The sequence below is a fragment of the Equus asinus genome, chromosome 25 (assembly GCF_041296235.1).
Source record: "Equus asinus isolate D_3611 breed Donkey chromosome 25, EquAss-T2T_v2, whole genome shotgun sequence".
Classification (NCBI taxonomy): domain Eukaryota; kingdom Metazoa; phylum Chordata; class Mammalia; order Perissodactyla; family Equidae; genus Equus; species Equus asinus.
This window is the reverse complement of record NC_091814.1, coordinates 41,500,505-41,518,696: the sequence shown is the minus strand read 5'-3', so window position 1 is coordinate 41,518,696 and position 18,192 is coordinate 41,500,505. Positions and strand designations below refer to the sequence as shown.

Genomic DNA, 18,192 nt, shown 5'->3' with positions numbered 1-18,192 from the left:
TTAGCTCCTCTCTGCCTGGCTGGGAGGCGGTGGAAGCCATGCGATCTCCAGCAGGGCTCCTCGGCTCCCCTAACCTTTCCCACTTGCCTGGTGCATCAGAACAGCTTCTTAAGATCTGAGCACCAGCTGTCTCCTCTCTTTTCACAGGACTAACAGTCTGATGGTGTCCAGAGGCTCTGGGCTGGCAGGAGCCCTCGATGAGGCCAACACACCCCTAGTCCTGCCCCAACCCGAGCTGGAAGTGGGGAAGGATGCAGCGCTGACAGAGCAGGAGCCGGAGGGCAGCAGTGAGCAAGCCCTGCTGGGGGACGTGCATCTGGACATGGGCCGGGCCATCAGCCAGAGTGAGCCTGACCTCTCCTGCTCCACAGCCAACACAGATAAGGCCGCCACTGAGAGCACCAGCGTCACTGTTGCCATCCCTGACGTGGGCCCCTTGGTGGACTCTACAGTGGTGCACAGTGAGAACACAGTCCCTGTTCCCCTGTCTGCCTCTCCCGCTTTGCCCACATTGCCCATCCCACCCACAGCTGGGGAGCGAGATGGCTCAGGAGTCATCCCAGTAAAGCTGCGTGGAAAACCCCACCAGCAGGATGAAATCTTTCTTCAACAAGAGGAAGATAGTGGCAGTTTTATCCTGGTTTTCAGGAACATAAGTTAGCATTTTCTCAATGTTAAGTTTTGCCCATAAAATTTCCTTAGGCCTTTGGGCCCTGTGAGTACCCTAGAGTCTTCAGAGAGATCACAGGTGGTTTTGTACCCAGTTATGTATTCTGCTCTTTGATTGATCGTGTGACTGTCTGGTGGCATTCTCAGGACATCCAAGCTGCTGCCTGGCCAAGTTAGGGAGACTCTGATGAAGCCAAAGATGTCAGCGGGGCTGGGCTGGCCCTGGCTCTGCTCAGGGCCGGCCTCCAAAAAACCTCTGCATCTCTCGAGGCCTCAGTTTGCCCTCTACAAAGTGAAAGCACAGAACCAGATGATGTCAGAGGTCTTTCCGTGCTAACGTTTTATGACTCTATTACTCTTATCTACTCTTTTCCTCCTAGGAGCTTTTAGTCACACTGTCTCTCACAGTTCCCTCAGGCAATGGATGTTCATCTACAGACCTTAAAGGGAAACACAGCAAAAAAGCACTTAACCTACACCGTATTCCTGCCTAACCCTGAATCCCTGCCTGATGCCACACCCCATCCCTGCCTTAACCCTATGTCCTGTCCCTGCCCTAACCCCACCCCTCACCCCCACCCCATCCCTACCCTAACCTTACCCCATCTATGCATTAATCCCGCCTCCTGCCCCATGGTCACCGAATTGTGACCGCAAGATTCCACCCCTGCTTTTATTTCCTCCCTGACTTTTTCCATATTTTTCTCTTTTGACAGGACAGCCTCCTCTCCCTGCTCTTCTTTCTTCAACTGCCCCATCTCCGTTCCTTCACCTTCTCTACACTCACAATGCCAATACTACTTAAGAAGTGAAATCTCCCGTGTCTGGTGCCTCTGGGGTTGGCTGGGGAGTGTCTCAGGATCTCAGACCCACAGCCTTTTGGTGTCTGTTGAATTTTATACTCTAATAAATACATGTTTGAATCCTCTTTTATGAGAAACAACCTTAGGAAGGTTTGACCCTCCCTCTGTTGCCCTTCTCGGGCTGGTTCTTCTCGAGCATGGCCTTGGTTGTGGGTAAGAGCGTGTTATCAAAGGTCTTTGGATATTTTGTATGGCTTACCTTTTGGAAGGACTCTGAAGGGGCCAGAACCTCAGAGGTTTGCTGCTTACACAAGGTTCCAGGGTGGAGTCACTCACTGAATGGGAACCGTGGGAGAGGTTGACTGGTCCCTTGCCCCACTCTGACAGACGCACCCTCTCTGCTGCTTACCCCACACCGTGACTTGAGTGCAGAAACAGCAGCGGCCCAAGAGCTCCCCTCAGTCTCTGGCTCTTCATCCTCTCAATCCTGGAAGCCGGTCATGGGCCCATATTCACATGAATATTGCATCCTCATTTCTGCATAATCATGGCTGGAAAAAGCACAGCCAGAAAGGCAGCCTCCAACAGAGTAATGATTTCTTCAAATCTTCCATTGCAGTGGGGTTTCGTTGAAAGGATACAGGATTTTGAATTGTGAGCCCATACTAGCTGAATAACCTCAGGATAGGTCTTTGAGTTCCCTGAACTTTGCTTTTCCCATCTATATATTGGGAATAATAATACATGTCGCTCAGGGTGTTTTGATATGAAAATTCAGTAAGCGAATATATACAAAGAATTAAGATTTTAGATATAGATAAATTTCATAAACTTTACAACAGAAACAGCCATTCTGTTTACTCTCCTGTTACCTGGGGAAACATGACTATTATTATTTGTATGGTAAAAAAGGCTATAGCACATAAAATGAGGGCAAGGATAAGGCTAGGAGGAGAGCAGGGCTTAAGTCAGTGTAATCTAACAAACACCCTGAGGTTTGCAGGACACCTTGCTGGGGACGATCCTGTAGCCATTTCCCGCCCTCTCCGTCCCCTCCCCAGTGGAAAATGAAGGGCTCCATTCCCGCATGTAGCAAAGTTTCTGAAGATTTCGACGTGTTCCTCTTGCAGTTAGCAACAAGACGGATGGAGAAGCCAGTCCCCTGAAGGAGGCGGAGATCAAAGAGGAGGAGGAGGAGGAGGTGGAGAAGAAGCAGCAGAAGAAGGAGAAGCGTGAGACGGGCAAAGCCATGGTGCCCCACAGCTCTATGTTCATCTTCAGCACCACCAACCCGTAAGACCCACCCCCATGGCCCCCCTTCGGTGCCAGGGTAAACAACCTGGGTTTGAGCCGGGGCAGGGTGATGAGGAGGACGAGAGAGGAGCACCCAGTCATCTTCCTGATCCTTCCCATTGGGATGTGGCCAGACATCTGAAGCATCCAGTGCTCACTGGCTGACGTGGGTCATGGGATTGAACAACCTCTGAACTGTGTGCCCATAGTCTAAAGACTATTTTAAGACAAGAAAGCATGAGAATGTCATCAGGAAAGGACCCTTCTCCTATTCTTTGGTTAGTAGGTGGCGTGAGGGGGATGGGGAGGAAGGAAGTCTCCTTGGGATGTGTCACCAAATATATCCAGAGGTGGACAGAGCTGAGAACGTGGAGCCTGGAATGATTAGATCATCCACTGGAGTTTAGGTGTACTGGTCCCATTGCCCTACATATGGATTTTGAAATGGACGTGTTCCTCAGAGCAGAGGTAGGGGGATGAGATGGGGATGGCAGAGAAGAGTCTGGAAGGTTTGATTCAGGTAAGATGGAATTTTGAAAGAGAAACTGCCTTCTGCCCTGGAAGTGAGCAAGATGTACACATAGACCAGCTTCTGAGGCTAGGAAGGCAAGAAGGCTTTCAGAGGCCACATGGGCCTTGTTCAGGCAGGGCTCTGGGAAAGAGGGAACCTGGCCTAAGGTATGTCAAGGGCACGCGTGGCCAGAATGCTGTCTGTAGAATATAGTCGCTTTAATTGCAATGCCTGGAGCTAATGAAAACCTGTTGCTGCTTTCATCAGGAATCTTAGAATCAAGGTGTATTTTTATGTTTCTTGGTTCTTCTGATTTCCTTGCTATGCACCCATTTCTGTACAGTAGGGGAGCAGACATTGAGATCCAGTGGAGGGCACCATGTAGCCACCCTGAGCGTGTGTAGTCTGGTGCTGGCTGCTCCCCGTGGCTCAGACATGCTTGCAGATAATGTATCTTGGCTTGCGTACTGCAGCCTCTAACCAATCTGATTACCTTCCCCCACTGGGGCTTTAAATCAAAGGTGGTGCCTGAGAAATTAAATTGCTCTTCCCATGGCTTCCTCTGGCCAGGGCCTGGCAGGGTCTAGAAGAGGTTGATGTACGTGGGGGTGGGGAGTACAGGATGGGGATGGGGATGGGAGGGAAGCGGGGCCAGCTCAGTGGGCTCATCCACCCTTCAGGATTCGCAGGGCCTGCCACTACATCGTGAACCTGCGCTACTTTGAGATGTGCATTCTCCTGGTCATCGCAGCCAGCAGCATTGCCCTGGCAGCCGAGGACCCTGTCCTGACCAACTCGGAGCGCAACAAAGTGGGTGCACAGGGGCCATTTTCCAGCCTCGATAGAGCCCTGGTACCCACCCCATCCCATGCCCTCCGCATCCCTCTCCCTGTCCCACCCCTACTTCCCAACCACGCTGTGTGCCTTTATGCTTCATGGTGGACCTTACACCCAGAGCCACCCAGGGCTTTGAAGTGGGTCTGCAGTCACCCATGGGCTTGGATGTGGGATCTGACCTAAGGTCATGGGTGATGTGTTTGAAGTTGGGCAGCTCTACCACAGGAAGTTGAGACATCTCCTGGAGGTCCCAAGGGTGTATATCAGGAGGTATGAGGGAGGTGAGGAAGATTGCAACTGACAAGGATTCAGGTCCTGAGAGAGAGATTTGTGGGACAATTCAGACCCAAGAAGTTAAGTTCTGGCCAAGGGGAGGGAAGGGCCAAGGACTGGCCAGCGGGTCATGCAGTTCCAGCAGTATCCATGGCTCCTCTCCTCCCTGCATCCAACGAGCAGTTACGATGAGTGGGGTTGGGGGGCTGCGTGTGTCCATGGGCAGACGGGCGTGTGTATAGCCTGGTGGCCTCACACGATCCCCCTCCCTCCTCCATGTGTGTCTTACAGGTCCTGAGGTATTTTGACTATGTTTTCACTGGCGTGTTCACCTTCGAGATGGTTATAAAGGTAAAAGCCTCCAGAGAACACCTGGGCTCTGGGGTTTGGATGGGTCACCTGTCTGCTCCTCTAGTGTAGTGCCCTTCCCCAATGCTGTCATCTACCGGCCAATGACAGAACCTCAGAGGGCCTCTGCCGACCCCTCCTCTGGCCTCAGAATCCTGATACAGTCTGTCTTGGCACAACATGGCTGCATGGACCTGTTTGGACTGGTGCAGACCTGTGGATGTGGCCCAGGGAGGAGCCTGGCCCATTCTCAGGCAGGCAGTGGGAGTGTAGACAGACTTGGGGACCACAGTCACCTCCCCAACTGCTTCCTGATTTAAACTTGGGTATGTGTCAAGGAGGCAAAGGGTTAGGGAGAGATGAATCTTCCCAGACTCCATCTAGTCCTAACCACACTCACTGCCCTCTAGTCTGTTCCCCACCACCCTAACTTCCCACATTTCTATCTTGTTCCCAGTCTCACCCATCTGGGATTTTTCCCATCTGTGTGTGTGTGGCGACGCCCGGTGCTCTGAACCACTAATGAGGGGAGAAATGTGGCAGGGTTCTTTCAGAACCAAGGAGTCTAATTGAACCCTGGTGGCTATGAGAAGGGACCTCAGGCCTCATAGTTAAGCAGAGAGAGCCTGTGAAACCTGCCCTCCTGCTCTTCAGGTCCCCAGGGAGGTTTGCTTGTGGAGATGATGGCAGTGGAGACATTGTCATGGGGAGCCCAGAGCTCAGGGTGCACGTTGCTGGCACCTCCTGGTTCATCTGTGGCTGTTCACATCCTTCTCCTGCAGATGATAGACCAGGGCTTGATCCTGCAGGATGGGTCCTACTTCCGAGACCTGTGGAACATCCTGGACTTTGTGGTGGTAGTTGGCGCATTGGTGGCCTTTGCTTTGGCGTAAGTAACTTTTTTCTTGTTCGGTTCCCTTCCCTTCCTTGTTCCTGAGACTCTGGCTGATTTGAGGCCTACTCCAGGACCAGCCTGAGAAACAGTTCACTGAGAGTGGTGCCACAGAATGCTACCCTGGAAATCTGCTTCCCAGTTGCCATCAGCAGAGCTCCTAAGAGCCTTACGGCTTCAGCTCACATGCCCTCAAGGGTACGACTGGTGAAGAAGCAGGAGAGAGAGTCACTAGGGAGAAGTCAGAGGCCCTGGAGTTCCTTTCTTGGAGATGAGCAAGCATGGGCAGGTGCTCACCTGCGTGGGGCAGTGCCTCCATGAGCTCAGGGCAGGACCCAGGGATGGACAGCTGATGTCCCCTTTCATTTCTTGATTCTGTCAAACAAAGGATTAGCTTGAAAGAAAAATGCAGAGGGTAGAGCAAAGTTGGGGGCCACAGAATCCTGGGCATGGGGAGATTCTCTGCGCATGAGCAGGGGTACCCCAGAGCTATTCCTGGGCTGTAAGAACCATGTTAATATGATTAACTGCAGAAGGAAAGACTTTCCCAACCTTCCTTGATAACACTTAGAAAAACAGTCTTAAACCATTCAGGTGACTAAACCCTGTTCCTTACATTTGAGGAATTTTTTTTCAATCATTGATCCAGGTGTAGCGGGTCAAAACCACATTTTGACATTTCCTGTGGAATTTAGCCAAGGAAAGGGCTCTCCCAGCCCCCCAGGGTATAGATGGGAAATAGGCATGTTGTCAGGGCCGTTTGCCTAAGCTGGTGTGTTGAGTGCCCCATAAGATGAATGGCAGCCTTTTGGACTCTGTCTGTCCCTTGCTTCACTGCCAGAGTAGCTTCACCCTCTTCTGGGTGGCATAGAATTCCCTCCAGCCTCTCTGAGGACAAGAGGAAGCTAAGTCTTCTAAGCAAGGCTGCCTGCACTATGTGATGGGGCAGAAGGAGAGCTTTTGGGAACTGCCCTCATTGATGGCAGCTACAAAATGGAAGGAACAAAATCCTTCCATAGGTTTGACCTCCCCCAGGCCAAGTAGTGGTCAGAAAGGAACCATCCATCCTGCCTTCTCCCCAAGCACCGTCCGCTTCTATCCCTGTCCATTCTAGCAGAGAAAAAGGTAGGGTGAGAGTTAAGAAGGAATGTTCCTCAAGTGGCCACGGGTAGGGAGCTCCATGTCTATAGGAGGGTTGACAGGTCTCCAGCTGTGGTAAGAATTTAAGATGTCCCAGAACCTGGAAGTGGACTGTGTCCATTGCTGCCCAGTCATGGGGAACCCTCCAAAGGAGAGCCGGATAGAGTGTGGCTTGTGACCCTGATCTGGGCTGGCAGTCAGGGCAACTCCAGTGTCCCTTGGCCCCATGTGCACCAGTGTATTAACCCCATTAGAGTCACATGGAATCATCTGTGCTCCTCACAACAAGAAAGCCTCCTATTAGATGAGGTTGAGCTGTTCCCAAGGAAATTTCACAAAAGCATTGTATTTTCCCAAGCATCCAGATGCTGTACGGATTCTCACAGCGAGCTAAATATCAAGGCACCTCTGGCTCTACCGAGAGGACTCCCAGCTCCTCTTCCTACTCTTCTTTGAAAGAAGCGTTAAAGTCGCCTCTGTCCTAAGGAGGCCCACCTTTTCTGTTAGAGATGAATATTACTCTTGGGTTTTTAAAAGGTCAGGTTCCCTTCTCATTTTATCAGTTCATTTCCACGCATTGTTGGCCATAATGTTCTTTCTTATTTTGATCTCAGTAAAATAATTTGTCTCTCTTTGAAGAAATAAAGAACCAGGAGAGAGAAGCACAGAAGAACCGCCCCCTCCCCCCCATCTTTAGGAAGAACAGAGGGCCTTGGGGGTGACAGGGCAGAGTGGGAGGGGGGATGTGGCCTGTGGAGCCAGGCAGACCCTGGTTCGAATCCCAGCCCCTCTACTTACCACTTTCATGTCCTGGAGCAACATAACAAGACATTAACCCTCTTAACCTCAGTTTCTCATCTCTGAAACAGAGGCAAAATCATGTGTGTAAAGTGCTTCGCACAGGGCCTGACCAGTGTGAGTGAGCAATAAATGTTAATTCCCTTCCTTTTCCTTCTTTTCTCCCGTGACATCATGAAGTCCAAATCTCAGACCAAAGTGTATGTTGATGCATAACACATGCAAATAAATGAGATGAACACAGGCTGGTTTGCAAGACTTGGTTGTTTTACACACACACACACACACACACACACGCACGCACGCACACACACACCCCCACACCCACCCCAGGCCTGTGCCTGTGTGCCTGGAAACCAGGCAGGTGTGTTGGTGACCGTGGGGAGGAGGTATACTTTAGAGGAGAACTCTGCATGCCTGCCCCGTTTCCACAGTCCAGCTGTCTCTCCTCAGATCCAGAGCAATGACGACGGGCTGGAGGGTTGTCACCTGTCTTGTTCTTTTTTTGTGTCCTCTGAAACATGGTGGTGGTGGCTTTGGTGCTGGCGGCAGGGGAAGCCTTAACAGCCCCGGAGCCGAAGCCTCTCTGTTGGTCCTCAGATCAGGTACAGTTCAGGGAATCCAGGAGTCCCCTGGTTCTGGGATCCACGCTTATGTGATGGATTGAGTGTCATAATCTATCACTTGCTTTTAGTGATGTCACTTCTTGAACTTGTTCATTTTTCTCCGAAATGTAAATGGTACTTGCTCATCCTTCTCCATCCACCAGCTCTTTTGTTATCATCCTTCTAAGCTTGCCATGCACATTTCCTCTCCCCTTTCTCCTGCTTGTGGAACAGACTCACACGTCCCCTTCTGTGGCCTTCGTCATGTTTGCTGAGGTTCAGGTAATGCTTTCTCTCGCTCGTGTGCCCGCACTTCCTAACTCTATTCTCTACTTTTCCCCATTAAGGGCACCAGAGAATTCAGCTCTCCCATCACTTTGGTGGGGTTAGCCAGAGTCCTGCCTGCCAGCAGAGGGACGGCCTGGCCTGGGGCAGACAGCAGAATAAAGCCTATGTCCCAGTGGGGGGCTATGACCAGGGGCTCAGGCCGACAGGAAACCAAATGTGGGTTTTTCTACAGGCTTTTCAAGGATCTCCCTCCTTGTAGTTACGACTTTCGTTATTGTATGCCATATATTTGCCCCCGGGAGTGTCCACCATTCAGAGAACCTTACTCCTGCCTTCTCCTAAAGGAGAGTCCCCCCTCCTTGAAACTGAACCTTAGCCTACTAAGGCTTCTGCAAAGGCCGTTGCTCATTTTAAGCAGAACTGATGGTGATTGCCATGGTAACACCTTTATGTGGCTCCTCAGAAATCAGAGGTCACTTGGCATCCCTTCTACCACAGCCAGCCAGAGCCTTCTCAGAACCCAGCCCAAATCCCAAGAGCAAGGCCCCTAACCAACGGGAGGGAAGGGCCTCTAGCTGAATTCTCAAAGAAAGCCGCGTGGCCCCCTGAGCCCTCCTGCGGAGGTCTGCACTGGCACCATGTATGTTTTCTATAAGCATATATGTGGTTTATGTAGTGGCCGAAGAGAACTCTCTCTTCTCCATAGCTGCATCCGTCAAGTGAAGGGATTCTTTATAATGTAAACCTGATGAATGCCATTTGGGAACTTTATTGACTTTCGAGCAGGAGGGGAAGGGGATTTATTTTATAAGCCTGGGCATACCAAGTTGTAAGAAAATAAACGGAAAGATACTCATATCGCACCTTTCCTGTTCTTCCCAGTCCACTTTTACATTATAAAGCATTTATAAGGACACTCGGCTCTCCTTCCTTAAGCCCAGGGCCTGTGTAGGGAGGTGGGCAGAGTTTGGCAGAGGTTGGGTACGGCTCTCTCTATTCCACTGCCATCACAACACCCCACTTTCTGGGCCATATGGAGACAGAATGTTTGCCAACTATAAATGTCCCAACTGTGCCTTTTCCTCGTTGAGGTTTCAGGAAAAGTCTGGTGAGTGACTTGGTTTATGAAACCTTTCTCTTTTACCTTTTTCTATCTGAAAAAGATGGATTCTTCTCTTTGATGATTATTTTACACGGAAGGACCAGAAATTGCTTTTGCCAGTTTCCTCACAGCCTGTTGCCATCACTTCTGCCTCCCAGCCTCCTGGGTGGGAAAGCAGAGATGGTTCCAGCCTTGGCATTTCTGGGTATCTGCACAGCAGGCATATGCCCTTTGGGGCACCCCCCCGCCGCCAGAGTTAGCTCCTTTGGAGGGGAGTCATGTGGCCACTATGCCAGATTGAGTTCATGAGCCTTATAGGATCCCGCACAGTAATGGTGATGCTGTCTGGCCCTAGGTTTCATGTCTTCAGTGTTTAGTGAAAGGCTTTGGGCAGGTAGGTGGGTGGGGACAGCACCTTGGGAGGGAGTGCAGGAGAGGATTAGAAATGTGTCTGTGGTCCTGAACTCCAACACAGGCCCCTCAGCTTCTGTACCTCCCTTGCTCTACAAGTTACTTGACTGGCTCAGATCAAGTCGCCAAGTGAGATCTCTTGGGTTGGATTCTAAATAGTAAACTCACGGCTTATAAGGGCTTGTCAGCACCAACAGTTTAAAAGAAAAATAGCTAGCAGTTCTGCTCCCACCTCCTCCCCTACTTGGGCCTGTGCATCAGTCAGAGTCATGCAGGCTCTCTGGTAGCGGATGCCAAAGCTTCCCATTGCCGTTCACCATCATAGCAGGGCACGAGGTAAGGTCAGGACTCCCTGGCATGCAGGGGATCTGGATCACAGCCGCACTTGGCCTTTCATTATTCAGTCTTTAGCCAGAAAGGAAAAACATGAGTCAATCTGCCTCTTGATGCCAGAAGAAACCGGAATTCCCACATTAGCTTTTATTACATTCTTTTCATTGAAGTATGTCACTTTCCTGACACTTGACACTCTGCCCTAGTCTCTAAGATGAATAAAGTCTTTTGAATGCATTCAGAACCAGCCATCGTGGCAGAGCCGGTTCTGAATGCATTCAGTGAAATACACAGGCACAGACAATTTTAGACTTGGAAGGGCCCTAAGGAGCCACAGAATATGATACTTTGGTTCTGGTTTTGCACTTGGGGCTTTGTGTTTGTGAAGATGTGAATGAGCACGTGTGAGAAAGGAGTAACTATTTAGAATTGAAAAGCTAGCATGTGCTTACGCTCAACAGAGCCTAATAACAATAGAACTGACATTCCGCCCTGCGCCTTGCTCACCCGTCCTCCTGTTCTTCACTCCCTGTGCATGTCTCAGGCAGGCCCCCTCTAACTTCAGGCTTTGCCTTTGGGGCTTCGCCTTTGGGGCTTCTTTCTTGACAGCCTCCATTCTTCTGGAACTGAAAGGGGAGTCTCCCAAAGGAAGCTGTGACTACACATTAATCTTGTAGGGGAAGAAAAAAGAGTGGACAAAGTCCTGCTTCATGCATAGAAGACCCATTTACCACTGAGCCAGACAGGTCATCCAGTTCCCCTGCTCTGTGGAAGCGAATGAAGGATTAAAATTAAATTTAGCCGTCAGGTAGCCCATTAGCTGTGGATTTAGGATGCCGGCTGAGCTGGAATTGGAAATTTCCAGCAGAGAGGAGATAGAAGGATGTTGTTCCTCAAGACTCCAGCTTTAGGATTCACCTTGAGAGTGACTTTACCTGACTTTATGCCCAGGCAGGGACACTAAAGATGATTAATGGCCGTGGACTCTTGGGGTGCTCACTGCTTTGTTATACCCTAGCAGCCTCGAAAATGGGCTTTGGGAGGGAATACGGAGGGCCAGTGTGAGAGCCACATGGAGGGAGTATCTGAGAGAGAGAAGTTGCTAATCTACCTGCTCTTGGCATTAAGCCTCAGCTCGTATGTTTTTTGATGAGCACTGGAAAATGTTGTCTGTTGCGTGTGCCGTTGGTGATGCTGGGGAAGCCTCTGTAGAATGTGTACTTGGAGACCTTTATCATATGAAGGCCATGGGTGTGAGTACCCAAGTATTTCTCTTTATTAAGAAGCACGAATTTGGGAGATGGTTGGTTGTAAATGGGATCTTAGCCTGTGGCCACAGAACCAAGCAAAATGAAATGGTCCAGTCAGAGAACATGGCTCTATCCACGTGGTAACCAACAATTTGGCTAACCAGACTCATGCAAAAATCCCCCTGTACAGGAGGTGAGTCCTCACAGCTGTGTGAAGAGCCCAGTCCTGCAGGATTAGTAGACACCCATCACAGTGCCCTCTGGATTTAAAATTAGGTTTTAGAGTAACTCAGGTCAGAAGATTTCATGATGGGACTTGGGAAGTATCAGCTCGGATCATGTGACTTGCCAGCCATCTGCTTAATCCATACTCACAGAGGCACAGCCTAGCATTACGAATTAGTCTCCAGCTGGGGGAATGTGTTGGCTGGACTTCAGGCTGCACCAAGGCCTTCTTAGGAAGATCAGCAGATGAGGGGTCTTTGGGTATGTTTAGAATATGAAGACTAAGAAGCAAGACAAATCAGGTCACCAGAGTGAATAACAATACTGCTAGGAGACAGTTATATGCTTTGATGTCTCCTGCTCCTTCTCAGTGCTTGGACAAAAATACCTTCCAGTTAGAGTATAGTGCTGTGTTTTGCAAAGGAGGAAGTTTGCAAAGGTAATGATGAGTGTGTCCAGGGAGCTGGTTGAGGTCCATGTGCAAGAAGGAAAGGATTCTGCACTAGTCACTTAGCAGAGAGCTAGTGCTTTGGTCACAGGGCAAAGAAAGATGACAGGGTCACAAAGGATTTAGGGCTCATGGGTAACCCCAAGAGATGCTGAGGTATGGGTCAGGAGGGAAATAATCCCCAAATGGCAGCAGCTAAGCAGTGACAAGGTCAAAGTGCTGAATTTAGATTCTTCACACAAACAGATGAACTAGCCTTACCAACAGGTCCTAAAGAGTTCACTCTCCAGAGACAAGCATTGCCAAGGCAAAGGAGGAAACTTCTGCCTCATTTCCATGGGTCTTTAGAATTTTTAAAGTGCTTTCACACTCTTTACTTAATTTATCATTTGATAGTCCTGTTTTACCGTTGAGAAATGGATTGTCTGAAGCTTGACTAGTTTGACTCATTTGAATAGTAAGCCCCAAAGCCAGTTCTTAAACAACTGATGTTTTTGATTTCTAGTTCAGGGCTTTCTCCAATACATCAAGCTTTCTTCCACCTCTGATGTTCTGGTTAGTTCTGAGCCATTAACCTGTGTAAACTCAAAGTGGTAGCTTGGTATGGGTCTCTCCCCAGCCTGTAGATCCTTCTGTCTCTGCCTGGAGACAGACAAGACCTGTGGGCCAGATGGAGAAAGGCATCCCTGTCCTTGTCCATCTTGCTGTTCCATCTGTACCTGTTTCCTCCCATGAGCCCTTGCAGACCCTAGGCTGATCAAGGATACTGGGATAGAGAGCTCACTATTTGAGTTCAGGAACTACTGGCTTCTTTTGCTGTTCCCTTCTCTGGTTAAAACCCTCCAAGTGGTTCCCGTATGAAAAGGCACTGTAACATCGTAAATAAGAGCATAGGTTTCAGAGTCAGGTAAGCTTAGGTCTGAATCCCAGCACTGCTAATTATTAGCTGCCTTAAATCTCTGAGACTCTACTTGTTCATCTGTAAGTAGAAATTTTAAAAAACTGTATTTTGCTCTTGTGAGAATTAAATAAGGTAAAATATATTCAGTGTCCACTATAGTGCCAAACACTTAGTAAATGCATAATAAACAGTAGTTGTTATTGCCTATCAAATAATAGTCTAGACATTTTAGCAAGGCTCAAGCCTCCTCATATCATGACCCCTCCTCTATCCTTACACTCCAGCAAGCGTGTGCATTCCCCTTCCAAGAGATGCCTTCAAATCCTTATGCTCTTCCCTCCTGGGCTCGTGAGGGAGGGCAGAGGGCCATTCCACTTCAAGGAGGAAGGATTCTTCAGAGCCTGGTGTCCCTGCCCTGCCCACCTTGGAAGGAGAGTCAGTTCCTAGCAGAAACCAATTTGAGAGCATGAACTTTGAGAAAAGGGGGACCAGGAAACTGAAGAGCAAGATTACAGTGAATGATGAGTGATAACACATGAAAGATCTGGAGGGCAACTTGACAGTTGAGCTGGAAAATTCTCATCTTTTACTGATGAGACATAAGAGAAATGTGGCATTTTTTTTCTGGAGAGCAGTGAGGAATGTACCAAATAAGTAGGAAATAAATGGTAAAATGAGTGGCCCAATTGAGTCCCAATTAAAGTGGGACCAGCACATCCTAGCATGTGAAATTACCCTCAAGTGTTAACATTACAGTCAATTTTTAAACCTGGTAAAATTTCGCTAATTAGCTAAGCAGTGTAAAAAAATTCTGAGTGTACATTTAGTAGCAAAGACTAGCAAAGTGTTATCAAATGATTATATTTAAATGATTTGTGAAAAGCATAGAAATTATTTCTAAAACCATGTGCCGCAATTAAAGTGCTTGAAGAGTTTGTCCTCTTAGTTTGGTAAAACATCCTCCTTGCAATCTTGTTCACTTTGATAATGGCTTGAACAACTCTTATATCATGGATTTGGGAAAGGTAGTTTGGCCCAGCCCATGTGTAAATTATGACATATTTTAATTAATAGAGGCTAAATTGTTGAGACTTGTCCTGCCTCTGTGGCTTTGTTATCCTGTATTCCTTTCATTTCAAATGATAATTTTCAAATTAGTGCTGAACATATATTAACAAAACTGAGAATACAAGCGTGCTTTTCTGCAACCACTCAAAATCATAGCTTTTCAGTGGCTCATCTGCAGTAAGAGAACTGTTGGAAAGTTGTGCAGAGCAATGACTAATCTTTATTTTACTTTTGGCCTGTGTCTGATTACTATCCCTGGCTCAGATTTGTGGGAGTCAGAATGGGACAAGTAGCACCCCCTTACAGCACATTGGCAGCTACAATCAGCTGTTAAGAGCAGAGTGTACCATCAAGGAACCCCATTTTCCACAACAAGGGACACACACACAGACACACACACACACTGGTCAGAGATCCCCTTTGTTCCACAGCATGATATTTTATACTATGATTCTGGGGCAAAATTAATTGTAGAGAGCAAATTCTGTTCTTTATCTAGGTGTGTAGGAGGAGCAAGAATTATTGAGCCTTCCTTCATAGGATGGGTGTCAATGAGTATGAACCTTTGAGAACTCATTCAGGTGCTACTGGACATAAAGGTCTCAGGGTTAAGGACTTGGGCTAAACAAAATGCGGAACCCTGGAGTGTGTGACCCTGGGCCACCTGCCCATCCGTTGATCTCCCTTTGCCTTCTCATTTTAGGGATACGGAAGATTCTCCCTTAGCTTTTTCTCAAGATGAATGTAGCCTGGGGAAAAGAGGGTGACCTATGTAGTTGTTTCGGTAAAATTTTTAATCCAATGATCCCATTTTCCCCATGGCATTTAGCTTGCAATTTATGTTTTCATTTATTCCTTGTTGACTTGAGGCCTTCCCTGCTAGCCTAGGTAAGTTTTAAGAAGTTAGGGACCTCATTTGTTTTGGTCGCAACTGTGTGTCCAGCACCTAGAAGAGTGCCAGACATACATCAAGGACTCCATCAGTGCTGTTATATGAATGCATAAGGGTGTGTTTGGCTGACCTACCCTGTGCCGGTCTTGTGCATGAGAAGACACCATTATAACTGAGGGGAAGATGTTATCTCTGCCCTCTGCACATTTACAGATTATCACAGGAGGCATTTAAAGTTTATAAGGCCTTGGGTTTAATTCCCAAATCACCATTCATTTGGCATTTACAGTGAACATTAATATAGTTTTGAATATGGGATCATTTACTTAGTAAAATGGTCATTAGAAGTCTTTGCTTGTGGCATATGGTGGTATAACATAGGTTTGTGGTGCAGTGAAAAAATTTGGGAAAAGTACCTTCACAGCAACCAGCAACTAAGAACCATAGCCTGAATTCTAGGCGCTTCTTCATAGCAGCAGGCCAGTTCACCCAAGGCACTGTGGCTCACTCATCGAGTGATCTGACACGGGCACATCTTCCTGGGGCTGCAGTTTCCTCTGCAGCCAAGTGGATTTCAGGGATCTTTTCCAGCTCTAGAATTCGGTGAGCTGTTTGACAGAGCCTGGAACCAAAACCTACTGGAGCAGAGGCTTAATGGCTCAGAGCAAGAGCTCCGAGCATCATACAGACTTGGGTTCAAGTCCCAGCTTGACTTGCTAACACTGGGCACTCACTTAACCTCTCTGAATGTTATCTGCAAAGTGGCGATAGTAATACCTACATCCTAATGTTATTAGGAGGTCCAAAAAAAAGGTTCACTGAAAGTGCTTAGCACAGAGTCCTACCAAGAATAAATATTTAAAAAGTTAGCTCTCATTATTTCTATCTCAAATATTTTATATTCATGCCCTTGCCCTTTTTTGTTCTCGTTGTTAAGCCTCACCGATAGAGCTGGGATGATTTTTCTCCAAGCTGCACTATAAATAGCTGATGATGGACAGTTGGTCATTTAATTTATCAAAAGGCATCCCTTTATGTGACATGAGGACCTTGATTGACAATGCATCTCTCATACTTCGAGATGGTTTTATGGTGTTGCTCCTCTGCACTTTTGAGAGATGTCAGAGTAGCTCTCTCAGACTGATTGTGTGTCCCTCTTCAGAAGAAATCCTTCATAAGCATAAATATGCCACTATGACTTGAAACGCCTTTCCAAGAGACATTTTCTGGCCCCGAGCAGGCATGATTCTCCTAGCCTGGTTTCTTATAAATTCACTGGAAGTAGAAAGAGTTTGTCTGAAGACTACTAAGGAAATGGAAGGAAAAGCCTACATTTAGAAACCTTCCGTTAAACTAGGTTCCATGGAATAAAGTACAAGATGGAGAGTACCATCTAGTTAGAGGCAGCTCCACTGGTGCTTGCAAAGGGCCTTGGCAGGTTGGAGAGGGGAATGTGGAGCAAATGGCGTGCTGGCCCTTCCTTTCACAAAGTGTGTGGACTCCGCAAGTGCCAAGGCTGTAAACAGCATCCCCTGGGCCCAGGCTTCTCCGTTTTCTCTCGTGGTGTGAGGTTCTCTCTCCTCCTGAAGTTTTCTGACTTTTATTTCTCTTCACTCCCCACCCCGCGCCCCCCACTGCTTTCTGCCTTGGATCCTCCATAGGAACGCTTTGGGGTAAATATTTGCTTCTGTTTTCTTTAAGTAAAAACTACAGGGTGGGCGTGGTTTGGAGGAGGGAGAAGTATGGTTGGGAGGGAAGGAGCTGGCTCATTGAGAAAGGAGTGGTGAGTTGATAGGTGGCTCATTGAGAAAGGAGTGGTGAGTTGATAGGAACAGTGAATTTTCACTGATATCCAAGAGAACAAAAATTAGGAGTCGCCAAGCCTTTTTGGGAAGTGATCATTCTTACTGGTATGTATTTGGCTTATATGTTGCCTTTTTAGATAGGTAGATAGATGAGCCTAATATAGTAAAAGAATTTGTAAAATCTACAAAGCCCGTGGATACGAAAGGCCATATCAATGCGATACTTTTGGATTATCTATATTCAGATCTAGAGTTGAATAAAAGTGACTTGTAGGCCATGACCATTAAGACGGTCTTAAAATTCACATTCTAGGCAATGTCAGCATTCCTCGAATTATATTAAAGGTCTTCCTATCTTGCCTTGTATGAAAGAATTGATGGACTTTGCTCTCCTGCCTGGGGGGTGGGTGTGACAGAAAGGACAGGTAAAAAGCGGGCAGAAGCCCATGTAGTTCCATCTGATGTTGTGGATCCTGTTTCCTCCGATTGTTGGTGTAGTGGTAATCTGGGCCAATGTGAGGCAGGAACCAGAGCCTGAGCTCACGGTTAGAGTCTCATTTCCTACCATCTGCGTGTTTTACAAATTGCAATTGTTTGAATTGAATGCAGAGATCTCAGGGGATGAGCAGGGTGGAGAGAGAAATGCAGGTTGATTTATTCATTTCATTCCTAAAAATAAAAAGGGAAATGTCTTTTATCTATTAGGGGCAAACATTTCCTAGAAGCTGAGCAGGGAGGGTTACTAGCCATAGGGCAAGGATGAAGGGGCAGGGACAGTGATGTGGGTCTTCTCCAGCTGTGTGGCTCCCTGCAGCTTGCGCTAGGTGCACAGTGCCTGAAACGAGGAGGGACTGCGGAAAGACCCAGCCACACAGAGATCACTGGGGTTTGAGCCAAGGTCCTGGCAAGGAGCCTGCATGACATGCTTTCTCCGGAGCAGGCAGCCCAGCACAACAAGGGTGTCGTGTCCCCACCACCCTTCCTCAGCCTGTTCTCCTCTGAACTAATGAACTGTGCAGAGCTGACAACCCTAGAGCTGAGGAAAGGGCTAAGTCAGGTCCCCTGATGAGACTTACTCTCAATTCAACAAGTATCATTTGAGAGCCTGCTACTGAAGCACTAGATTAGGCACAGTGAGGGTCCGAAGTAGGTGACCAGTCCTGTTCCCTAGTTGATTTGCCTTCCATTTTCAGTTTGCCAGTGTGGTGATGAGCAGCATTACTCTGGCATTAGGGGGAGGAAGTCTTTATTAACAGATGTGCATGGATGCCTCTGTGTGTGCATGTGTGCCTGTTCCACT

At 48.0% G+C, this 18,192-nt stretch overlaps 1 protein-coding gene across 4 annotated transcripts in view; it reads left to right on the top strand.

Moving 5' to 3' along the window:
* CACNA1E (calcium voltage-gated channel subunit alpha1 E) overlaps nucleotides 1-18,192 on the top strand; it is a 370,728-nt gene that overhangs the window by 298,641 nt on the left and 53,895 nt on the right. For all 4 annotated transcript variants that reach the window (XM_070497320.1, XM_044758026.2, XM_070497319.1 and 1 more), the window contains 5 exons: nucleotides 148-461; nucleotides 2,603-2,765; nucleotides 3,957-4,086; nucleotides 4,678-4,737; nucleotides 5,517-5,623. In XM_070497320.1, the coding sequence (XP_070353421.1) occupies nucleotides 148-461; nucleotides 2,603-2,765; nucleotides 3,957-4,086; nucleotides 4,678-4,737; nucleotides 5,517-5,623 (774 nt within the window). The remainder of the gene's footprint in view (nucleotides 1-147; nucleotides 462-2,602; nucleotides 2,766-3,956; nucleotides 4,087-4,677; nucleotides 4,738-5,516; nucleotides 5,624-18,192) is intronic.